The 26703-nt window shown below is 39.3% G+C and overlaps 1 protein-coding gene across 1 annotated transcript; it reads right to left on the bottom strand.

Annotated features, from left to right (window-relative positions):
- Positions 1-68: 68 nt before the first annotated feature.
- Positions 69-24487, bottom strand: LOC142209412 (keratin, type I cytoskeletal 19-like). Its single transcript, XM_075278402.1, has 7 exons — positions 24009-24487; positions 10671-10753; positions 8053-8209; positions 6499-6663; positions 3654-3779; positions 2749-2995; positions 69-389 (listed from the first exon to the last, which is right to left on the bottom strand). Exons 1-7 carry the CDS (start codon positions 24384-24386, stop codon positions 298-300), a joined length of 1248 nt encoding a protein of 415 aa, XP_075134503.1. The 5' UTR covers positions 24387-24487; the 3' UTR covers positions 69-297.
- Positions 24488-26703: the final 2216 nt, after the last annotated feature.

The following is a 26703-nucleotide window of genomic DNA, read 5'->3' as shown; positions in this document are numbered from 1 at the left end:
TTCGGGAACATGTTCCTATAGGAAACCCTTACATAAAGGCCCAGCATATCAAAAAATGTAACCTAAATAATATGATCAGAATAATATGAGTATAACTGGCATTGTTTGTAAGAAACAGCTTCCATGCTGTACATTGTTCCCCCGTGTTCTCATCAATAAATATCTTTCTGGACAGGTATATATTAGAATAGTCCCACTGTACAATAATGATAAATATTGGCACATGTAAACAGGGTATCTGTTGCCCGCTTTTGATGTAAAACGCATTGCATCCCAAGACTTGAGTGTTCATGGCTATCACAGTTTCAGTGGTATCTCAGAAATTTTGGAGTTCACCACTCTTCCATTGACCATGTCTTGAACGATGGATTTGACTTTTTTGTTTGCATCTAAAGAAGCAGAAGGATTGAATTATTATGGTAAGTAGAGAAACATAGATAGTGAATAAAAACAGATTTTAGAAGCTAAGCATTGTGTAGGAGTCTTTACATGTGTCCATATAGGACATCTGGACCGTTTACCCCTGCCCTCTGGTGCACTGGAGTGAGACAGATGAACATTTATGATCAGAGAAATATAGTCAAGGAAATATTCTGTGGGGGACACTGTGGCACAAAGGGGCAGAATTATTCTGTGTGTGAGTGTGGTGGTGGTGGGGGGATCACAGGGGATGGTATAATGCTGCTAAAATGTATGGGTGGGATGCAGCTGAAGGTTGTGAAGAAAAGCTACACAAGGGAGCCCATGCTGAGTTTTTGTATCTGGGTCCATAAGTCTTTAGCTACACCCCTGAGTGCTCTTTTGGTCAATGGCTATGTTAGGATTGGTCACACTAACATATGTATTCCGTCCGGGGGGTATCCATGCGAATCATTTTTTTTTTTTTTTTTTTTTTTTAATGTAGATTGTGAGCCCCACATAGAGCTCACAATGTACATTTTTCCCTATCAGTATGTCTTTTTTTTTGGAATATGGGATGGAAATCCATGCAAACATGGGGAGAACATACAAACTCCTTGCAGATGGTTTTTTGCCCTTGGCGGGATTTGAACACCAGGACTCCAGCGCTGCAAGGCTGCAGTGCTAACCACTGAGCCACCGTGTGGCCCCGCCCATGCGAATCATTTGTGTGGGCAGTGTGCGGCAAGCACATGGACCCCATTATAGTCTATGGGGTCCATGCACTTTGACAGAACCGCGCTTGCAATTGTGATTGTATTTTGTCCTTGGGGTCTCCATGCGGACTCTACCCGGATGGAATACATACGCTAGTGTGAACCAGGGGTGGGTTCTGGAGGGAGGATGCCCAGTGTTGATCTGAATGTAATGATGGCCACCTGCCTCCTCATTATAATGGTAGTTATAGAACCCTTCAAGTGACAAGAGGTCATTTATCTAGAGATAGAGACTTAAAAATGATATAATAATTACCTGTAGACTGAGTATATGTCTCACTGAAATAAAGAAAGACAAAAAAAAAACAGGAATATAAGTCAATATAAAAAGGCTGAATATAATTTCTGTGCATTTATTGTGAAAGTTAAATATATTGCAAGTGAACCAAAAATAGTATAAACATGGTAAGGATACAACATAAGGTGAGAAACAGTGACATTTTTGGGCACGAATGCTATAGCTGGAAGGCTGAGTCATATGGTCATCTCGAGCTCAGACTGGCCCGCAGGGAAACAGGTGAATCCCTCCATGAGCCCCTGAGGGAGGTGAGCCCTGAGCTAACGCTGGAATGGAACAATATACTCATTATACTTCATTTGAATCTACCCAGTTTATATATTCTGTAGACACATTGATCGGATAAGTTGAAATCTTGGCATAAAATCTGGCCAACCCATATCCATCCTCCCTGGGCCCCAGTCACTTATAATTGAGAGCAATAGTTTAAAGCAAGGCCTGAGAGGACTCCAAGACAGAAACAATCAAAGACAAGAGCTAGGCAGCTAAGCAGCAGCTATTGAGACACAAATGCTGGTGATATTTTAGGAATTAGAGAATGAGCACCAGGTAATATTTGTAGGTACCTGTATATTGGCCCTAGGATACATTGTACTGTTGTCACTGCTAGTGGTACCATTCTATTCTAGCTAGAAGTCTGTTGGTGATGCACATTTTATAAGACCAGTTAAATAATTTTTTGTAACCTTAATAGTGTAGAGCAAAAAGGCAAATTATGAACTACAGTGGACCTCTCCATAGTTGAGATGGTATATAACATCATAATTGATATCATGACTTTCTGGTCCGAATTTGCTTACCATTGGTTATCAACTCTTCAACCGTTCACTATGCTATGAGGCAGACTTGTTCTAGCCCAAAACCTTGAAGCCAAATGATATTTAAAACGACCTTGACAACACCGATACCTGAGAAAGGGAATGCACACAGCAGGAGAGTGCTGCTGGTGACCTGCAGGAGCAGGTGTACTGTGGAGCAGTTGGAGACAGAAAGGAGGTCTGTTCCAAGAGCACTGGATTCCAGAAGTGACTTGGTTAAGCTCAGTGTGAGCCAGACTCGTAGAAGAAACCTCAGTATTATTGCCCTGTGTGGGGCTAGTTTGCTTTGTTACTTTTGTTCCTGTTATCACTTATAAGATGAATAAAGCCACTTATTTTGGATTGCCATTACCTAATTTGCTGTTTATTTGGCACCCAGCGCCACCAACACCTCTGCTAAGTCCAGGAAACCGCTACCTTTGATGCTAAATTACCCCCAGTTGTCACAAAAAGGTACCAGTGATGTTCTTTTTCCCACCATACCTGCTATTGTTGCCATCAATCAATCGTCGATATGTGTTAATTTCATTTTCTAGACGACTCTTTATATCCAGAAGAATCTTATACTCATTGTTTTGTCGTTCCAGATCGTGTCTGACATTGCCCAACTCAGCCTCCAACTGGCAGATTAGCACCTGGATCTTCTCAAGATGTTCTGCTGAATGATTCTGGGTCTCATTTAATGCTTGTTCCAGTCCATTTTTCTAAAAAAATATTAAGTAGTTTACTGTTAAAATTGTGAAAAAGATTTAAAACAGGAAAAAGTTGTCAAAGGTAGAAGAAGACATGCAAGGAAATCTCACATGATACCACAAATCTCTTAGGGTCCTGAATAAGTATTCTAATTATGGTTCCCTCATTTAGGGTATGTTTTGTATTTGAAGACAATTTTAGAAAATACATTTTACTGTCCATACCATTTTTAGATATGTTACTTCCATATTTTTTTCTTTTGAACCTGGCAAATCAATTCTACCATCTGCTTTCCATTAAAAGGGTTAACTTATCACATGACAGCCACTTGCATTTGGAAGCTGGTTATTTTGTTACTGGAAGTCACCAACAGACAAACATTTTCCCCCCCATATTACATGGTGTCCATTCATTTTAATAGATATCCTTTAAATACATGGACAACCAGAGAAGTAGAGGTTTCATCAATCTACTTTGTCAGTCTCCTAAAATATGGTTTGGTGTTCCAGTTCTAAGAAATTTTAGTTTTGGTCCAAGGATGATGCAAAATGCAGAGCATCAGCGGCTTTCTGTAATTTGGGGGCTTGAATATTGAATACTTGCAGAAGCCAGTAGACGTAAAATCAATGAGGAATGACAGTACAAAGAAGACCATGGAACAACACTCACCCTACTGATCTCAGCTTGAAGCTCGATTTCGAGTTCCTGTAGGGTTCTCTTCAATGTCTTGATCTGGTTTTTGCTCTCTTGTAGGGCTTCAGTGTTTGTATTTACTTCTTGCTGGACTGTCAATGACTGGAAAAGAATAGCATATATTATAATAATTACAAGGAATGTGAATCTTTTCCATTTTTGTAGTTTTTTTGTGCATCTCCAAACCAAGCCATACAATGTAGACTAAGATAGGGCCTGGACCTTCAGGGTAAGCCTGCATGCAAGGATTATATTTAGTCTGTAACCAAGGAGCAAGTCTGTACTGGAGCTGAATACTTATAAAAACTATTTGCAAAGTTATTCTTTTTTTTTTCGTTTAATTTACATGCTCCAAGGCAGCGACAACAATACAAAATTGCATATCCTTTACATGGTTTAGCAGGGATTAGACAGAATTTTATTGACTCTTTGCGCTAAAGGGCATGAAAACTAATGTACCTGGAAACGGGTTGTCCAACACGATGGACATAAGTTGCAGATTGATAGCAGACTGACTGCTGGGACCCTTAATGATCATGAAAATGAGGATATTTTGCTCCCATGTATGAATGGAGTTGGTGTGGTTGAAACCACAGGAGAGTGGAGGAACTTTGGCTATCTCAGGTAGACCCACTGAAATTCAGAAAAGTAGGGCATGCCTTTCGGACCACTTCTCCATTCAGACTCAGTAGCAAAACACCTTATTCTCATGATCATGGGGAAAGGGGGGCCTAGTGGTTGAACTCCTACCAATCTTCCACTTTTTAAGTTTCCTGTGGATAGTGGATGAGTTGTTTTGGTGGAACAATCCCTTTGAAGGACATACCACCAAAGATGAAATTATAATAGGGTCACCCAAATGCAGGGCTCCAGAATCCAGAGTACTGTACTGTATTTAGTTAGTAGATGGGTGATTTGCCCAAGAGTGTTGGAAATTCATGGAATGGGCACATTTTGACCATTGTTTTATGCCACCATATGCCACTATAACTTGAGTACTAGTAGATTTATCATATGGGCATCACAAAGAATCATTCTCTTTGCGTATAAAACCACATTGATCTAAGTAGGGTAAGGAGAGGCCAGGTTTCTGTGCAGCACAATACATTTTTTTACTCCATTAACAATAGTATTATTTATGTTCCTGCATCGCTACAGGTAAAATACAAATGAGTGAACGTGTTCCAATTTGAAGGAAAGCCAAAATAACTACAGACAAAATGAAATAAGAATAGCATAAAATATGGAACAAACCAAACATTTTTTCCTATCAAACTAATCTGAGTGGCATGCACTGGCACAGAGCAAGTGCCAAGATGGGAGATTGCTATATTAGATTATTCAAAGGAGATGAGGCAAATTTAATATACGCCTAGAGCAGGTAGTAGCATGCCACGAATTATAGATAAATACAGGTCTGTCTTCATATACATGCCAACATACAATCACAAGGTTTTATAAAGGAAAAGCAATAAAGTTAGGGGAACAGATTTTTTTTTTCTATGAAACGTTTCAGTCATTTGATGTCTATGGTATAGTAAGGTAAAACCATCCCTGGAGGTTGTTGTATTAATATTTAAAAATAAAAAAATTCAAGATCACAAAAAATTTACAAAAAAATCCTTTAAATTATAGCCTGATCAAGACATCTTAGCTAAAGATGTGTAGGTTCCATTTGTAGGAGGATAAAGTATAGTAGGCCAAATAATATTATCATATCCATTAATGTACATTATACACTGCAAAAAAACCAAACCCAACTTTGCCATACAAGGGCACCACATAATACTACTAGACAATGATTTCATGAACAAAGTTCTGCAAGGGGGAATTAGTTCCATATTGAGGAAAACTATAGCCATCCTCAATATTGTCAATGGATTTGTTTGAGCTCTAGTGGGATCCTTGGATGAAGGTGGGGAAGCAAGTTGGCTCAGTGGTTAATACTATTAAGGGGATATTGTCACTCCTTGGGGAGAGACCACCATATAGGTGTGTGGAGACTTGTTAAGCCTTTAGCACTCCACTTCGCAAGGGACTATGGGAAGAATATGCAAATCTGTCTTCCATTATGTAATTGGGAAGTCAGTTGCTGCCTCAGTGTTGCAAACCAATAGAGGGCGCTCACTGGAATGTGCAAGCCTGTCTTCCCTGATGTAGTTAGGAAGACAGGATTTCAGTGAAACAACCCAATGGTTAATACTATTGCATTGCAACACTTGTGTCCTAGGTTTGAATCCAGCTAAGGACAGGACAGAATCTGCATTGAGTTTATATGTTCTCCCCATGCTTGCCTTTGGAACTCTGGTCTCTCACACTCCAAAGATATATTGCTAGGGAGTTTAGATTGTGAGCCCTACTTGGGACAGTGTTTACTATACCTGTCATAGCATTGTGGAAAATGATGGCACTATAGAAGTAAGCAAAAATAATAAAAATGTTCTGCTTTGTATTTGAAACAGTCAAGTGAATTGGAATGCAGTTTTCGGGCCACAGTATACTTCCTACAATACAGTCCAGGCAAGGTCCTTTGACAAAGCCTGATTTGCAAGATCTACAGTATATCCTTTAGAGAACAGTTTTGACTGTAATCCAAAAAGTCTTACTCTCATTTCTGTAAGAAATTATGAAATTAAATATTTCAGTCGGGTAAAAGCCCTCGTAGATTACAGCAACTGAAGACCACAGGAGGGAAATCAACCACAATTGTATAAAACACATAACTTTTTAGATCAATTTGAACAACAAAAAGTAGAATCCCACAATTACCAGGCCCTTTGTGTCTCCATTACATATAGTACAGTAAATAGCCTTCTCGTACCTGTTGTTTGTACCATTCTTCAACACCTCTGCGGTTTTTCTCAATAATGGCTTCATATTGTTTTCTCATATCAGCAATAATCTTGGCCAAGTCAGCTCCCTTGGGAGCATCGACTTCCACATTGACTGAAGAACCTTCCTTCTGAGCTTGGGCTCGTCTCATGTCCTACATCATTATAAAGACATTAAGTGTTTGTTATTTGGAGGATACTCAGCAAAAATAGGGGTTCATAGGAAAAAGAAATGTAAGCAAATTTGAATTCCAACAAAAGCATCTATTGTCTATCTATCTATCTATCTATCTATCTATCTATCTATCTATCTTTCCACAGTATATACCATAGACCAAGTAATCATTATGGAGCCTGTAGGGAGTGCAGTCTGGCCATTGTCAGTTATAAAATATACAAATGTATGATTAACTACATAACTACATGTAAGATGTTGTTGCCATGTCAATTGACCCTTGTCTCCAGGTTTAGATGGGCCTATCATAGTACTAGAGAATATTCTGGATAGGCTTGAATAGATAATAGGTCCCAAAAAGGTCCAACAATACACAATTGCATTTGGAGTTGACTTTGGTACCATCATTATATCTTATTGGTTATTCACATATAGCTTATTAAACCTTAATAATGTGTCCTGAATATACAGTTATAGCAGTTAAGTGTGGATATGTTCATGGATAGAGGGTATTTATTTTGGCGGGCCCAATAAACCCCAGTTCAACACTGTTTGGCCATTGAGAGATAGCCAAACATCAATACGTAGCACAACACATTGAATTTGATATATAATGTTAATCTTAGTGCTCCACAGCAATCCCTTCCAACCTATCCATGTACTATATGCTAAGGAAACAGCCAACCCTAGAAGGGGTCTTAGTAGCTAAAAATATTGCTTTCCTATCCTAAGGCTAGGTCATCAATAACAGATCTGTGGCAATAAGATGTTCAAAAACACATATTTGGAATCAGTGTCTTTTCACCTATAGATATGTTCACTCTTAACTCTTGGCTCAAACTTAGTTATGGAATCTAATTTTTCATGAGTCCAATTGAATACAATATGATGACATGCTACATAATGGGATGTAGATTTAACACAGATTTTGACCTGGAATTTATGCTGAAATATTCGTGAAAAATCTATTGTCTTCTTATAGTACTAATGAAATAACTGGATTCTTTTGACCGCATAGATGATATCTGCATAATGGACTGATATAGTTTATTGTATTATACAGACATATCATAGAAGTGACACATAGGTCTGGAATAAACAATTGGTTTGTTATCTTACTATAATTGTTCGATTCTTTATGACTGGTGAAAGCCGATAGAAACCAGACACATTGTACACAACTATGTATTCTGCTCAGTCATATTAAGTGATGAATTGCCTATTCAGGTTTATATAGATATTACTCATTCCATTTTTGTCTTCTCCACATTGTTCCTATTTATTAGGCCTTACCCAAATTTTTATATTGTGTCCACACCTAAGCAATGATAACACATCTGTACAAAAAGTATACAGGGTGAGACAATACCTCCTCATGGCTTTTCCTCATGTAGATGAGCTGCTTCCTCATTCCTTCAATTTCCATCTCCAGGTCTGTTCTGACGATAGTGAGATTGTCCATCACCTTACGAAGGCCTTCCAAATCTACATCTAAAGCGGCACGAAATGCTTTTTCTGTTTCATACCTAGAATATATAGAATATTTATAGTTGGGTGAGAATCCTAAAGGGATTATATGAGCTTAAAAAGAAAATATACTTGTTATTTCCCGAAATAGTGCCACCCTCGTCCATTGGCGGTGTCTGGTATTGCAGCTGGAGTAATTCTCAATCTCAGGTGCAATATCAGACAGAACCAGTATGCAAAGGTGATGCTGTTTCTTATAACCTAACAGCAGAAAGATCCTATAATTGTAGTAAGGAAAAGTGGGAAAAGTGATTGTAATGTAGAATCATAGGTAACAGCTAAACTGTAATACCACACATTACCCTTATACAGGGCCTACACTGGTCCTGGTATTTTTTTGTATATAATCCTGTGCACAAACTCTGCGGCCCCTTCACACGGCGTAAGCGCTCGGCTCATTCCGAGCCGTACACGCGAGCGCTTCTAAACACTTCACATTCACTTCAATGGGAGCGCTCGTAAAGCCGGCTTTACACGTGCTCCCATTGAAGTGAATGGGAAGTGTTTAGAAGCGCTCGCGTGTACGATTCGGAATGAGCCGAGAGCTTACGCTGTGTGAAGGGGCCTTAAATTATCACTTATTTTTATTTAGATGTATCACAACAGCAAACTCATTTAGTCAAATTCCTAGAAAGAATATTTTGGGCATTACTGTATCCCTCGGGTGAGATCATTTATGAGTATACTACCACATTTCTAACCTTGGTGTAACATTTCACATATTGGAAGTTGGCAGAAATACAAGGTATTCTCCAAGGTAATTTTTATTTTACCTTATCTACAGACCATTACATCTGAAACTTGTGTAGTGTGATAAAGGTAGTGGCCCTTTAACAAGTAACTTGGTGACCAACAAATAATAATGTTCTTTTTCCCTATACAATAAGTCATGGGCATAAGTGTTTTTATGTAATTATATGAATAAATATATGAATTAATATAATTTTTAGAACAAATGTTCACGTTTATTTATTCAGTAATAGTTGGATTGAACTTTCATGGCAACACAGCACAAAATTGACAGTAATACAAAAGTTTCACCGACAGCCTTCAGGGAGTTTAGTACTGTTTCCTACCATAGTTTGAAAACATATTCAGCACTACATGGAACACTCTGGGCACATATAATATGCTGTTTTATGCTTAATTTGGGGGTCTGAGAAAATCCTTGCCCGAAATATTCAGACACTGTGGTAGGCATAACTATGCATATCAATTTTGAATGATGTTTTCCTCAAAGAATAATCTAAAATGACTACGGTATATGTTTATTTTATAACGATTTAGCTGAGATTTGTTAGACAACTATACAAACTTCATGTTAATCAGTTGCCCTTTCAGAGTCTTCACCTCCAGGTCTTTAGGGAACTTAGTTCTATTTTATCAAACTATTTTCAGAAATGAGTTGTTGACATAAACGTGACTGCAAAGTAACACCTGCGTTCGGGTCTCCATTCTGTGGTTTCCGTCTTCTGCATGCAAGATGATGGAAACCACTGACCGGGTCTGGCCGTGAGTGGCGGTGAGCGTTTTATGCTCTCCGCCGCAAAACCAGATTTTTTAAACCGGACAAAGAGTACTGCATGTTCAACTCTGTGTCCGGATAAAAAAAAAAATGGTTTTGCGGCGGAGAGCATAAAACGCTCACCGCCGCTCACGGACAGACAGCTTTGAAACCCATTCAAATGAATGGGTGAGAAAGAGTCCTGCAGGTTTCCGTCTCCTGCCTCTGTTTTGTGCAGGAAACGGAAACCTGCAGAACGGAGACCGGGCGCAGATGTGAACGAGCCCTGAGCAATAAGCTGCTGCGTGTCATTTACTATTTGTAAAGTTTGTGTTCAGGTGTATGTGGCAATGCACACTATAAGTTGTATGTTCAGTAGCAAACTGGATGAAAGTACATGTGCACTATTACAACATGAGGATCGTTATCACTAATTTAGGTTCTAAATAGACTAAATATAATAAGGGTGTGTAACCTTGTTTTGCCAGTTGTCTTGTTTGCTCATCTGAATCAAACTCTATATTATAATGTAAGTGACTGTGTGTTTACAGATATAACAACATTATGCATATATAAGTCTGAACAAGATTTGGAGACGTAGATATTTTATGTGTGAGAAGCAAGTCTATGGATATATGATAGTCAACACTGGATACTAGACTCACACAAGCACCAAAGCTAACCCAAGATAACCCAATTTATTAAGGAACTAATCAGAAAATAGGTGTGAATTTGAGCTGAAAGCTACACCGGCCACTGGCTAATGTAAATTTCAATTGCAGTGCATGGAACCACTAGAGATGAGATTACGGTACTAAGAGGTTGTAGAATTTATTAAATCTGGTGTAGGAAACACCAGATCTAAAAAATTCCTGGTAAACAATATATGACAGGTATCTTATGCAGTAAATGAGATTAAAAATAAGAGCAACTAGATACAAAACCCATTTACTTACTTGCGCTTGAAGTCGTCAGAGGCAAGTTTGGCATTCTCCATTTGTAGCGTTAATTTGGCGCCATTTACATGTCCATTAATAAGCTGTGAACAAAATGAAAAATAACTATATGAATGGATGGATAAAATAAAAATACTACATTATAGTCTACTTTAATCTGTCTAGCTTTCAGCTACCTTGCGTATCGTACACATTGGAGTCTATGATGTTCTATCTTTTGTTGTCTAAGAGAAGTTATTTCAGTCTGAGAAGTTGTTAGTTATCCTTTATCACTGACAAGTTTGGAAAAGTCTATCCCCATGGCCACTACTCCTAAAACATCATACAGTATACACATAGACCTATTTAAGGTGAGCCCCCAAGATTGTGCTTTAAGTGGTCTTCTTGAGGAATGGTCTTCTCAAGAAGATGGTCAGATTAATAAGCATAATAAATGGTGGAACTAAAAATCTGGTCTGGATAGGGAAGTGGTCTTCTCCAGGGAGTGATGCTTGAGGAGCATTCTCATTTGTACATTTGTGTAATATATGAGATGAGATAAACTTTTATCACTTAAATTGACAAGCATAGTCTTTATTTAAGCTTCTCTCACTTTCAGGGTGGTCTGTGAGAGAATATTATACTTGATCATCACATGACGAAATCTTATGAAAGTACCATACCTGCTCCATACATGGTACAGTACTATGTCTCCTATATACACTCACCGGCCACTTTATTAGGTACACCTGTCCAACTGCTCGTTAACACTTAATTTCTAATCAGCCAATCACATGGCGGCAACTCAGTGCATTTAGGCATGTAGACATGGTCAAGACAATCTCCTGCAGTTCAAACCGAGCATCAGTATGGGGAAGAAAGGTGATTTGAGTGCCTTTGAACGTGGCATGGTTGTTGGTGCCAGAAGGGCTGGTCTGAGTATTTCAGAAACTGCTGATCTACTGGGATTTTCACGCACAACCATCTCTAGGGTTTACAGAGAATGGTCCGAAAAAGAAAAAACATCCAGTGAGCGGCAGTTCTGTGGGCGGAAATGCGTTGTTGATGCCAGAGGTCAGAGGAGAATGGCCAGACTGGTTTGAGCTGATAGAAAGGCAGCAGTGACTCAAATAGCCACCCGTTACAACCAAGGTAGCCAGAAGAGCATCTCTGAACGCACAGTACGTCAAACTTTGAGGCAGATGGGCTACAGCAGCAGAAGACCACACCGGGTGCCACTCCTTTCAGCTAAGAACAGGAAACTGAGGCTACAATTTGCACAAGCTCATCGAAATTGGACAATTGAAGATTGGAAAAACGTTGCCTGGTCTGATGAGTCTCGATTTCTGCTGCGACATTCGGATGGTAGGGTCAGAATTTGGTGTCAACAACATGAAAGCATGGATCCATCCTGCCTTGTATCAACGGTTCAGGCTGGTGGTGGTGGTGTCATGGTGTGGGGAATATTTTCTTGGCACTCTTTGGGCCCCTTGGTACCAATTGAGCATCGTTGCAATGCCAAAGCCTACCTGAGTATTGTTGCTGACCATGTCCATCCCTTTATGACCACAATGTACCCAACATCTGATGGCTACTTTAAGCAGGATAATGCCCCATGTCATAAAGCTGGAATCATCTCAGACTGGTTTCTTGAACATGACAATGAGTTCACTGTACTCCAATGGCTTCCACAGTCACCAGATCTCAATCCAATAGAGCATCTTTGGGATGTGGTGGAACGGGAGATTCGCATCATGGATGTGCAGCCGACAAATCTGCGGTAACTGTGTGATGCCATCATGTCAATATGGACCAAAATCTCTGAGGAATGCTTCCAGCACCTTGTTGAATCTGTGCCACGAAGAATTGAGGCAGTTCTGAAGGCAAAAGGGGGTCCAACCCGTTACTAGCATGGTGTACCTAATAAAGTGGCCGGTGAGTGTATCTAATGCACAATCTATGTTAGTGTGAACTATGAAGCCTACTTGGTCAGGTTTATGGCTGATGATATAATCTAAAGGTTTAGAATAGGGCAGCTACAGTATGTTGCCAATCGATTGATATGATCCCACCTGCTTTACAACATAAGTACACAGGGAACACATAGAAAAGACTTTAAGACACAGTAATTGATTAAGGACTTGACTGTTGTGACCTTCATGTGTCTCTGAGATAAAGTAGGCACAGCATTAGGGTTGAGCGATCGGGATCGGAAAAGATCGGATTCCGATTGGCAATCGAGCAAATTTCACGATCGAGATCGGGATCAGCTGGAAAATGATTGGAAATCGGATTTTAAAATCGATCTTGAAATCTCAAGATCGGCTCAACCCTACACAGCATGTAACTTTACCGTTTGACTTGGAGATCTTTAGATTGACAAATTTATTATAGGGATCTCCCTTTCACTGCAATAAGACAGTAATGCTCATCCTCAGCTGATATTTTAAGGAGCAGCTATGGATAGTCACATAATAGTTTTACATGGCATGCATTCAAATGAATGAGGGTTGTCGTTTTGGGTTAACCACTTTATGTTGGCTAAAGATTTTTTAGTTCGTATGAAATAGAGTGTTCTATAGCAAGAAGGCCATGGAGCCAATCTGGAACCATGTCAGAAGCCAAGCGTCAAACAGGTGCAGAAAGAGAGCCAGTTCTTCCAGGATTTCCATGACTAACCTATATTAGGAGATATATCAGGAAGAATGAAGATGAAGACCCCCAATAACCTCATTTTATGATATTACAGTCTATCTATAAATTGTTCGTAGATAAAAAAAAAGTGTTTCGACAATCATAACAATACAGTATTTCACTGGTCTCTATAAAATCCCGAGCGGGTAATGTAATTACATGAACACTATGACTCTATAGTGTCAGAAGCGTTTACTAGAAGATGAACTTGGTGTTTTGCTAGTTTGTGTCACTGACAAGGCGTGGGCTCGGTGTTTGAAGTTCCAGCAATAACTTGCTAATGTAAATGTGTTAATCCATCCATCTGTAATATTATCTGAGCGATCAAGGGTGGGACCCATTCAGACCTACCATGTGAACAGCGTTCACACAAAACATCTATTCAAGTAACTATTAATTGTATATGAAGCCTGACCTCAAAAATCAATGTACACTGACCTGCTGATACCAGGCTGCCCGCTTGTGATAGTACAATGGCCCATGGGTACAATGCCCTTACGTTCTTGATTGCAGGATTAGGGATTTACTGCTACAATGGGTAATTTGGGTGGGTCCTTTAGAACCAAATAAAAGCAAATGTATTCATATATTTTAATGGGGATACTGTGCTGATCTTGAATAAGTGAGCAATGCCTGATATACATGTAGCTGGTAAAGCCAAGATATTGAAAAATCCCATTCAAGCACATGGCCATGCCGGAGATAAATCTGGTTTGACTATACAACAAGCTGTCCTCTGGGGTTAAAAAGCATTTATGGATGTGAAATATGGAACCATAGGGATGCCACATGATATGTAAGTTTATGTGGAGTCTCATATAAAGAAACATTACATCCATATAAAGGAAAAGTCCCGAGAAAGGGAAAAAGTGGAAAGGACAGATCAGATAAGAAAGAAGAAAAAAGGGGAAGAGGATGTGTTATGAGGTGGTGTGGGGGTGGGAGAGGGGCCACACCTCAGCAAGTGGTCCATATGGGAGGGGTAGCTAGAAGCATGGACATAATGGCTTGTTCTGGGGAGAGGGTAAATGTAAATGTTTGCTCAAGTCACTCTCCCAGGCTCAGCAAAGTGCAGCTCTTGGTCCCACACCTCACCAAAAGTAGCATACTGTAGACTAAAGAGATGTTGTAAGCTGTAGGAGACATAGCTCCTCGAAGGGGTAAGTGACACTGCAAACTTCCAAGAATAGGCCAATGACGTAATAAAGCTGTAAAGTTATAAGCAGAGAAGCCATCTGGAGAGGGGTTAAGCCAGCAACTGCATCCAGACTTTGGTGTTTGATGGTGCTCAAGACTCCCTATGATGCATAAGATGGCAGTATTATACATGTTACATAGTAGGTGGGTGACCTTCTTTTATTAATTTTATATTGCGGCACAGATCTTAACGCTAACAGTTTTGCTATGTTTGCACATAAATTGTGGTTACATAATTTTCCTTCAGTTGACAAGGTGGTTAAAGATTGGTCTATTAGGACAGAGAAAGTTCTAGTAGTAGTACAGTATGTGGTGTAACTTATGATTAAGCCAATGTCACATAAACATAGAAGTATGTTATTCCCATGCCGTAGGAAGAACAAAAAAAGAACCTATTACCTATTAACTAAAGCTATTGTGATTATTGGAGACTACATGATGTTCTGTACTGAGATCTTGGTGAGACCTAAGGGATCTGGGGGGATCATACGGTATCTTTATACTTCTAAAATCATAGCTGGCACTGTACGCATGGTGGACATTTGTTGTGGATAGATAGACAAACATTAAAAAGGGAGTAGATATACAGAGAAAGAGAGTATAAAAAGTCACAAATTAGATATCAAAAAATTCTGCTCTATTTTCAATCTTTGGACAAAGATTAATAAACCTTAATAGAATAATTTGGATAAGAAAGTATATTCTGGGGAATTAGCGGAGAGGCTTTCATTCAGAATCTCTGCTAATAAACCATTGCAGACACACCGGCCCTCGGTCTAAAGTCTAATAAATCATACATAATACTTTACTTGGCCTACAGTAGTGACACAAGAGGATAAACCCTTACTGTAAACCCACAGGGAAAAACCTGGCTGTTAAGGGAGCGGTCACACTACCGTCATTGTCCGACAGGTAGTGTCCGCTTCTAGTGTCCGTTCAAAATCTCGCACGGACATTAGGAGCGGACACTAGCTGTGACCGTGACACTTTTCATTCATTTAAATGGCGATCGGGTGCATTCTTTTGCACTCCGTGCCTGTCCTTAGCTGTCCGTTTGTAAAGATGTCCGACTTCTCAAGCGGACAGAAAAACCCGACATGTAGGTTTTTTCTGTCCGCTTGAAAAGTCAGACATCTTTACAAACGGACAGTTAAGGACTGGCACGGAGTGCAAAAGAATGCACCCGATCACCATTTAAATGAATGAAAAGTGTCACGGACATAGCTAATGTCCGTGTGAGATTTTGAACGGACACTAGCAGCGGACGCTACCTGTCAGACACTGACGGTAGTGTGAACGCTCCCTAACAAAAAAGAAACAATAACGAATAATGAACAATTTCTTTAATTTATATGACATGAATATTGATAAATCCTGTAATGAAAAACTTGCAATGAAGATAAAAAATATGTATCTTCCTGTCTCCAAACAAATCTGAATAATCCATGGCAAGGTTTATTGGGTCTAGACAACCACTTCCATGTTTACAAGACTACGGGCTTAGGTTCTTCATGCTGTCATAACTGCAGCCGGGGAGACTCCCTTCAACATTATTAATCCCATCTTAATCTCAAAATACTCAATCTTGATCTCAAATACTGAATATTTGCATAGACCATCAGAATACCTTGTTCTTATAGGCCAGTCCAACAGTGTTTGTGCCAAACGGCAAAGTCAGCACTACTACATGTGTATTGCTCGAAGGCTTTATATTACTATTGTGTCCAGTCATCTAGCTGTTTACATTCTTGCTGTCACTCATCAAGAGATGCACCCAAAAAGCTGTCTCTTCCATCCAGTCACTTGAATGCCTTCATTTGACTGGCGTCAGAAGTCAACTGAAAAATTCTATTAGCGAGAAACTAAAATTATTTCCCAAACTTGCCTACACATTGTTTAAGTAAAAATATAATAATTCTTACATCAGAATCTTCTCCGTCATGCCATTGAAATCATTATAATTACCTGATTAGCAAGTTCTAGACAAGTAGTGACAGTGAACAACAGAAAGAATAGGCAGTATGCCGCAACCATCCAACAATACAAAGCCAATTACCTGCACAGTTAGCAATGCCCGAAAGCTAAGTGATCACTTCTCTCTGCAATTTCATTTCAACCCTGACCACAAAACACGTTAGAGGATGGTACATACAATGGAGGGAATTTACTAACCCATCTATGCCAGTTTACTGGTGTTGGTGGATATAAATGTAGTGCACCTATGGCACACAGCCCTTTCTTGTACCAAAGATGCGCCATGTTGTTTCTCTTGCACTCCCATCACAAATCAGGTGGATATCAAGCCAGAGGAATAATTGATTAAGACTGGCGTACAGAATCATAAGAAATCCCCTCCATTTTTTTCTCATGGTTGGGGTGATCTTTACTACCGTCCAGTTTAAGTCCGTAGGAAGATGATATAGCGGAGGTCTCTAAAAAAGATCACAGTGCAATGGAGCACTCCATATAGAAGTCTAGTCTTTTACCACTAAAATAACACAATATGTGGCATACTTCTACTACTATTACTAGATTTGGGAGGAATTAGCGTATGGTTTGTAGAGATTTCAAGTGTGAATTGATGCATAGTATTATTTTTGGTTCTCATCCTTTCGACCATAAACTGCCATAACTATTCTACCTTAAGAAGAGAAAATATTGGCAAATTCATTGCAATCCATTGCATTCCAAGTCTACAGTCAAATGTTGACAAGTGGTAGAGAATAAAACAAAGACCCAGTTCCATTAGACAAGCATGGTTCTCTTCTTAGGCTGAGTGCACACAGGGTTTTTTGGTCCGGGAAACTGAGGCAGAGGCCTCACCAGGTTCCAGACCAAAAAATGGGTAGCCGCGACTGGTGCTGTGAACTGAGATCAAGCCGCACACTCCATCCCAGATTAGGCCCAATGAATGGGCCTAGTCAGGAGGAGGGAGTGTCTTCAGGCGGATTCGCAAGGAGAATCAGCCTGAAGAATGAGAATATCCGTTCTTTTTTCCAGGAGCCAGAACAAACGGCTCCCAGAAAAAAGACCTGACAGCTCCCATTGACTTCATCAATGGGAGCTGTCTTTTTGGTCAGGATTTTGAGGCGAAGACGGCCTCAAAATCCTGACCAAAATACCCCATGTGAAGTAAAAGCCACTGAGAAAATCTATCATGGAGTACATGTAGACATATACAGGGTATTGTATAGCTTTTGTGCTGTAGCTAAAGTGTAATCCTTCACAGCCTATGAACAACAAAACCACATTGCTCACAAACTCATAAAAGTGTAATTATGACTAATCTTCTTTTTTGGCCTTTTAGATGTGTATACAATTATAGTAATTACAAGGCACGGTCACCCTATATATATGGATGTGGCAAGACCAGAGAATGCCGTGTGTTTAGCAGCATTCCATGCTGGGCTAGATCATACCTTCCATCTCTCATAGATAGAGCTCAGTAGGATAATTCAGATGAGTTTTTTTATTACCTAATTAGGCTAGGTTAGGTATTATTTCAACAAAGGTGAGCTAATCTACACGATTCTACCCCCAAGCAATGTGCATTAAAAGCTATGATTAAGCAGCCATACGCACATAATAAGGCTCTCCCAGATGTCTTGAACATCTTGGACCCAATAACATAAAGGTGTTGTCCAACAACAGAATAGGATGTAACTGTCTGATCATTATGGGACCCTCAGCAATCAGGAGAACGTGGGCCAGCTCTCCATGTTAATGGAGCAGGGGTGCAGTTCCAGCAGTTTCAAAGAAATGATGAAACGGTGGTCACACATTGAGATGAAGCACTAATGCAAACATGTGGGTACCCATTCCCATGAACGCTTGGGCTCCTAGCTTTCAGACCACCAGTGATCAGATACATGTTAGGAAGTAAATGGACAACCCCTTTAAGGGGTAAAATGCTACTTCGGACAGATTCTGAGAAGGACAACAATCCAATCTCTGACCAAAGTGTACAAGGATCAAAACAGTAAATGTATAGCATCATGTAGCTTATCCTTTCTATCTCCACCTCTGTACAGTACAGTAAGTAGCAATATTGTATGATAGGCGACCTAGGGACATTGCTAAATGGAGTGTAGATGCCCTGTAGCCATTACACCTACGCCCTAGGGCTTGAGTATCACATATGGATTATATAGATATTATATATCCATATAATATATGGCACTTATAGATGGCGGTCCTGTTACAGAATTTGCACTGGGACCCAAGAGCTTCAACTTACGTATCTGGGTCATAGTCATTTGTATTTCAGTCTCCATTGTCCATTTTCAATCATGCTCTCTCCTTAGCAACATTTTGGAGAGTAAATATGCTATATAGGCAATGATGTTCACACATTTAGTACATTCCCTATATTTAAAAGCCTCCAAAAGATATTAACCCACTTTATACATGTGCTGTATATATACATATATACATACTGTATATATATATATATATATATATATATATATATTATAATAGACATTGATACTGTACTTTAGTGGATAATATTGACTATAAATCTAATGACCACAAAGCGTAACTTTAACTTGGAGCTTCAAAATCTGTATGTCTTCCCCCAACCATGTGACATTTATAATACTGGTGCCTTTTTATGTGGCTGAGGGACCTTTGGCTCATTTTAGATACCTATAAACTGGTATGCCTATAAAATGACATAACATCTTTAGACAAAAGTCTTATGTGTAGGTCTCAAGCTGCATGCACAAATCCTGGACTAGTCCATATGGATATATATCCATATATTTAGATATCTATAGGAGTACTCTTCATACAATCTATAGGTATACTCTACATAGAATGTTTACTTTAAAATGGAATGCATAAAACTGCATGTACGGACCATAAAAATCTATGAGTGTTATATTACGAGCCATACTATACCATTTCGTAGTCTTAGGATGCCAGTGTTATGTGTTTTTCCGCTGTAAACATACATCTCTGGCTTTCTGCTTAGAGCAGAAGTCATTGTCTATGTATGAAAATGAAGAAGTTATGTCAACAGCACAATACCATGGTACTGAATTATTGTTCTATGAATTTCTTCTGTCTGCTCATCTGAAATTACATCCCCATTGAGGGAACTTTACACAAAGAGCTACAGACATTTGTGAGCGGTTACATTTCAGCCCTGTTTTTGGAAACGACTGACTGACCACATTCTGATAAACTTGGGGGAAGTCCCAGGTTTTCAGACACCAAAAGGTATTTAGTTATGAGTATAGCGTTAACTTGATATTTGCAGAATTTAGCTATTCTTCCATGTTATCAGATATCTTATCTACATAGATACTGTATATTTCCATGATTTTCATAACTAGGTGATTGTTCAAAGTGATGAAAATTTCCCATGAAACATCAAATATATGGATTCTTCCCTAGCTTATGTATCTGTGTTGGGTTGTTGTGTTGGGTTCTGGTGACAGACTCCCTTTAAGGAGGAATGCACAGTTCTTGATCCTCAGATCTCATAACAAGAAGTGGGACTTTTCTTTCCTCAGAGTCTTCGTCAACCTCTTTAGAAATATGGTCAGTTTGGAAATGGGATTATATAAATCCAGAAAAGGGATTCTGATTTGAAGATCTGATCATTTGAGATATATTCTATAAATGTCTTTGAAATACTTTGAGTTATCCTAGGATCTTCACCGCTGCTAAAATAAGAGCAAGACATACTGATGCAATGACTTGTCTAAACAGAGGACTTCTGTAATTTCACATTGACAAGGTCTCAAATCTAGACCAAATCTGATATATATCTAATAATACTTAGCAATATGTATACTTAAGCACCATCTGTCAAGTGAACATCCATTACCGAGTTTGGCTTCTCCATATATACATAGCAACGTCCATGTTTATAGTTATTACTGTATGTATGATACCCTCAAGGTGTGTGAAGATATGGTCAAGGAGACACATTCATGTTTTTGTGTAGTTTTTGAGGTCAAAAGCAGATGTAGTTAGAGATGAGCGAACACTGTTCGGATCGGCCGATCCGAACAGCACGCACCCATAGAAATGAATGAAAGCACCTATGACACTGACTTTGCCGGCGGCCGGCCGGCGTCACAGGCGCTTCCATTCATTTCTATGGGTGCGTGCTGTTCGGATCGGCTGATCCGAACAGTGTTCGCTCATCTCTAGATGTAGTTCTTCAAGGGGAGGAACCAATAAGGGACAGATGTTCTCTTTTTTCACTTCATCTCTGGTTTTGATCTCAAATACACTGCTGTGACAAACCCTAAACATATCTACTTATCCTTACTATGAAATTGACAATTTCAGTGTAAACTGAAACGAAAATGAATAACCAAGATATAGGTGGTACTTGAAATGGGAACATAAAGGTAGCTTGTCCAAAAGTGGTCCACATTGTCTACCGATACTAATCCTCAACACATGGACGTTTCTAGATGATCTCTATATTTGTAATCATACATGGGTCTTAAACTGAGGAAACCCAGATTTTATTGATCAACATTCTAGATCAGTCCTTAGTGGGCCATAGCAGCTCAGCATAACCTATATGTTCATCCATGGTCTTCTTGGACCCACAATAATAGGAAGCAATATGGATATCAAATACAAGAAGAAAGATCTGATCCACCTACAATATGCATATATAATATTTGTCATTGAATTGTTATTTTTTTCATTTTTTCCTAGTTTTGGGGGAGTGTAGGGTCTTAGAACCAATTACTTGTTTTACATAGATTGTTCTTTCTGCAACCAGTTAATATGGGGCCACTATTATATATTGCCATTTTACAGAACATGCAAGTAATTTACTGTATAGAACTACAAAGGAGGTTCAATGATATTTATTAACTCAGTAATGCAGGGAGTGAATTTATTAATCATTGTATTAAGTAGTGATTGGTTTATTGGGTAGGTGTATTATACCCAATATATTTCTGAACATTTCACATTTGTTGATAGCATCCATAATAGATTAGAATCATATTTGCTTCCAGCCTTCTATGCATATGCATGCTCCGCTCAACTAGATGTGCATTTGGGAGTTAAACTGCTACCAGACACCACTATTAGTAGTAGCTTATTTTCCCTGAAAACAAAAGTATTGGGCATCTTGAAATCCAAGAGCCCAATTCTTCATTCCTCAACACCTGTCACATGGAAAAAAGTGGGACACTCCTATACACATTAGATGGTCAGCTGATTCCGACAACATGGGTGGGTTTGGCTGACATTAGTCTAGTGAGAATAGCCAGCTATTGTTTTACCTATAAGCAGATGTCCTGTATTTCTCTATTTTATCTTCAAGTTCAATGTCTCTGAATCTACCACTGAAGATTATGTTATAATATCTAGTAGTGAAAGTTATGTGTTAGTGAAAATTATCCTATTCATTAGATATGTGACATATCAACATAGAAGATCACACAGAGGACATTTGATGTATGGCAAAAGCTTATGCACATAGCTATGCATAATGACACATGGAATCCCCAATGTTCCTGAAGGATCTGAAGACACTTAAAGGGAGATGAAATACATAAAGATTAAATGCATGCAGAATTTCAGGTTCATGCAAAAAGATATGTAAGATGTGGATGTGGATGAGGCCTATAGAAAGCAAACATCTTAAAGATGTAGCAACACCAGAGCTAACCAGCACTAGCATTATGAACGTAAAGCACACCTAAAATTGAACTGAGGTTCCTTAGACATACCAGATAAAATGATTCTAGAAAATAAAAAATGATGGTGCCCTTCAAATTGGGCTGTCTTCAATTGGACCATTATTGTGTTAGAGCCTGGTCCCACCAAGACGTGTTACTCTGGTGGGCTAATCTGACAATGAGTACACTTATCATATTTGCAGAGTGCACTATGTTAAGAGCATAGGGTTCTAGTAGTTAACTTTAGTAGCTACATTTGAATATTCTATAGAACAGTGTTTCTGATCATTTACTACAAAGTATAATGCCCCCTCAGTGCTCCACACACAGAATAATGGCCTCACCAGTGCCCCACACACCATATTATCACCCTCATGTGCTCCCACACATAGTATAACACCTTTCTCAGTGCCTCCACAAACACCCAGTATAATGTCTACCTAAGTGCCCCCGAATGCAGTATAATGTCCCCATTACAGCCCCCATACACAGAATATTGACCCTCTCAGATCCCCCACACAACAATATATTTGAACCCTCAGTACCACCACATACAATGATTTAGAAACTGGACTAAAGAGGAAGCATCACTTGCTTTTGGAGGCACCTGTATCACCAATGAGTGCTTTCATCAGTACTGATGGAAGTACTCATTGTGTTTGTCCAAAGTTAATGTAAGGAAGGTGCCCATGGCCATGGGTGGGAATCCATGCTTTCTGAGTGGGAAGTGGTAAAGAGGTGCCCAATGTCATGACTTGCGGTACATACTTCTGGAGCTGGTCTCAAGTCTTGTAGATCCAGATGTACATTGTTTTTGCTACTTTCCTTTTATTTCTTTAATAAAACTGTGATTATATCCAAAATGTATCTGATCATACTTGCTAAAAAAGAAGATTCCGGAGCTGCATTTGGGTTTAACACATTTAGAGCAAGGGAGCCTGTAGTATATTTAGTATATTCACTCATTAACATATGTGAAGACACAAGTTGGAGGCCACTAGTAGTCAGTTTGGGTATCTTTTAGTGGGCACAATTAGCACCCGCAAGTTCTACTGTTAGCTCTCCAGACTCAAACTTGGTGATAACCGTAGTGAAGCCTGTAATGGTAACCATATTTTCTGCTCTCTTCACCTCTCCAAAATGAGATTTAGATTTTTAACAGCTTGACAACTGTGATGAATATCAATGACAAGGTCTTCAAAATCCCAACAATTAATTACTTCGTCCCTATATACATATATAACTACACCTGTATCTATATGTTACCTGTGATGATAACATTGGTGGAACCTATGGATTATGAAAGAGATTTGTTTAGGAAGATGAAAGGATGAGACAAGAGAGACAGGCTGTAATAGAAGCTTTCACATCTTAAGGGATTAACCAATGTGAGGGAGTGAAGAATACGTCATCATCGTGACCATAGTGAGTAAGACAGACACAACAAGACATGACAGTGGGAAATGTCAAAGAGGCATCTTACAAAAAGTAAGCTATATGAAGCTATAGAATTACCAGGATATTCAAACCCATCAGTTCTCCAGTTTACCATATAAGATATCACTTTTTCCTGGAAGACTTGGTGACAACTGATATGGCTACCATTACTGCTTACACATATGTTGTCACTTATTTTCCCTTGACACCTGACTGTATAGATATGCGATGTATAGATATACAATTGTTGTATAGATATGCAATGACTAGTTATACCTAGTACAATGTTACAGAGGCCTACTGTCAAGCATCAAGAACATTGTACGAGTATATATATTATAGACACATTTTCCATCTCATACTGTACCTGCGATTGAAGTTCTGCAATAGTCTTCTCATACGAGCTGTAGTCTTTTTTCTTGGTCTGTGTCTTGTTTTTATGCCATTCTTGGATTTTATTCTCCAAATCAGCATTGGCCTCTTCTAGTGATCGAACCTTCTCCAAGTATGAAGCAAGACGGTCATTTAAGTTTTTCATGGTCTCCTTGCCATTGTTGGATAGTAGACTTTCTCCATAATCCTTGGTGTGGTTATAACTTCCGATGCCAGAAGAAACCGAGCTGGATCTGGATATTGAGAACTGACTTGCACCACCAATACTGTATGATGAGGAGCTGTAGGACCCACCTAAGCCTCCATTTACTACAGGAGTGGATGATAAGAAGCTGCTAGTGTAGTGGCTCATGATTACATCAGCTGAGGAGCTTTAGCAAGCATCAAGTCTCATCGGCACGGCTGCTCTGTAGCACAAGAGTATCTTTGCTAGTGTACTTTATGTCTTCCAGAGTGGGAGTTGCCTAGCGAGGCTAGAGGGTTGTGTCATCTCATTAAGTACGTTTCCCATTGCTCAATCCTGCACCTTGGTGTTATTATTTTGAATAACAACTCGCTCCTCATTCATATTATACCAACAAGGTGTGTCAGAGGTGGTGGCTGATCTGCCAAGTGCGAGTACAGTATCCTCGCAGCAGAATACTCTGAGAAACCTACCACAAATAACTCCGCTGCAGCTCTCCAGACTCTAGAATATAATTACACTGTCTCAAGGTGTTAACTCCTTCTGTGCTCGAACTAACATACCAAAGGATTATCCTTAGAAACACCAATAGACAGTTTACAAAAGAATGTTACATACGTGTGGTTAATAAGGTTAAGCAATGCTAGTAGGGATACTAACCCTAATAGTGGTTCTTCTTCTGGACTGGACATGTGTGTTTGCCTAAGGTTCACTTGGCTACAATATCATTAAAAAGTATTTCGCACCAAGGCAACAGAAATCTGCCATTCAATGTACTTTGGGGGCAACTCATGAAAACATTCTTGTCACTTATGACCTACAAGAGTACTTCAGTGAACTATTAGGACGCTCTGGATTACGATTTCTTAGGGACATTCCAAGTGTTGGGCGATTTGATGGTTTACCGCTAGGTACTTCACTGAAGAACCAATTTAATAGGATAATAACTGAGGTTACACCTGTAAAGTAACTGTACTGTACCTATGTTTTGAACTGGGGTTTCAATTTTATGTCATAGCAAGGAATCATACAACAAAGAAAAAATAATCTTAACCAGACGATCATGATGGACAATTGTGCAATGGGGATCCTTGGCTCCTCCAGATCCACCCTCCATCTACAGTAGATGTGAAAATCCAGTGTTAATAGCATCATAGAATTTGTTGTTATCATTGTATGCATAAGAAATATCCCCAAGAAATCCTAATAGGTCATTTCTGAATCACCCATAATAAATAAACTCTAGAGGCAAAGCCTTTGGCTTAACCTTGGTCAGAGCCATAGTACTCATAGTGCTCAGTCCAGCCTTTTGTGAGTTTTCTAGAGGGCTACTGAATCCCATTTTACTCTAAAAGCTTTAGCAGTCTGTCCCTAATAATAATAATAATAATAATAATAATAATAATAATAATCATGAGAAGCTATAAATTGTAATTGTTCTTGGTGCTCCATATTCAAGCAATTTTGTACCTGGAGATTCAAATGTGGTCACCTGTATGCAAGGGCCAAAGCATCTACAGCTATCAGATACCCAGGGTATAATCAACTCATGCCAATGGGATGTGCGCAAACATAAAATAACAGTTACTCACCTCCCCTGGGCTTCACTGCTGCTTCTGGTCCTCTTCAGGCCTATTAAAAACATTAAGGATATATCAGAACCATCATAGAGGGTGATGTGATGCAAAGATGCAAGCGTGTTGACGTCTTGGCATCATGATGCCATGTGACCACTGAGGCACAGTTACAAGCCCAAGCAGTGCCTGAGGTTATTTAGGACCTCAGAAGAACATGAAGACCAACATCGAAGCCCAGGGGAGATGAGTTACACACTTTTTTATGTTTGCTCGCCTTTCATGGGCCTCAACTAATTAAACTCTGGAGTCTAAAGAGACCACCTTTAGAAACTGAAGTCAAAGGTTTGCAAATAATGTAATAGCCAACATACACAGAATCACATTAGTTATCTGGATTGACAGGTAGTGTCGATTATTTTTTGATTAATTGCCCAGAACTAATGATCTTATTTGGTCAAAGCCCAAGAGCAGAAGTATATATGTTCTTGCTGGTGTGGAAATCACATGTAGTAAGCTGCGCTATAAACATATATATTACTGTCAAGACCTAGTTTGTTTAATAAAATTTGGTGTTTTTCTGTTGGGTTTGGTCGGGGTTTTGAGCCAGTGGTCTGGGGTCTTATGGTGGTTTCCTTGCCATTAGGCCATCTGCTATGAGCCTTTAAGTATACCTGAGGTTCTATGGATCGAACCTCAGGTGTGGGTCATTATCATTATCCTATGGGACGATTCGGGGGCCTTTATTAGGAGGAGGGCTGGCTTCCCCAGTTGCCGTTTTTCGTGGTTATCACCTAGCATTCGTGGCTCTGGGAGGAGGAGTGTTTTGGTAGTATTACAACTGACTAGGAAGTGGTGTGAGTGTTGCCTTGTGTGTGAGTCTGGTTTGTCCCTCCACACTTCTACTCTAC

Source organism: Leptodactylus fuscus, chromosome 6 (genome assembly GCF_031893055.1).
Source record: "Leptodactylus fuscus isolate aLepFus1 chromosome 6, aLepFus1.hap2, whole genome shotgun sequence".
Classification (NCBI taxonomy): domain Eukaryota; kingdom Metazoa; phylum Chordata; class Amphibia; order Anura; family Leptodactylidae; genus Leptodactylus; species Leptodactylus fuscus.
This window is presented reverse-complemented; position numbering and strand designations above follow the sequence as displayed.

Coding starts and splice junctions, on each gene's coding strand:
- LOC142209412 (XM_075278402.1), bottom strand. CDS start 24,386: ATGAGCCACTACACTAGCAGCTTCTTATCATCCACTCCTGTAGTAAAT. Junction 10,754..24,008: donor TTGCAGAACTTCAATCGCAG/GTACAGTATGAG, acceptor TTTTGTTCACAG/CTTATTAATGGACATGTAAA. Junction 3,780..6,498: donor AAGAATGGTACAAACAACAG/GTACGAGAAGGC, acceptor ATTCTTTTCCAG/TCATTGACAGTCCAGCAAGA.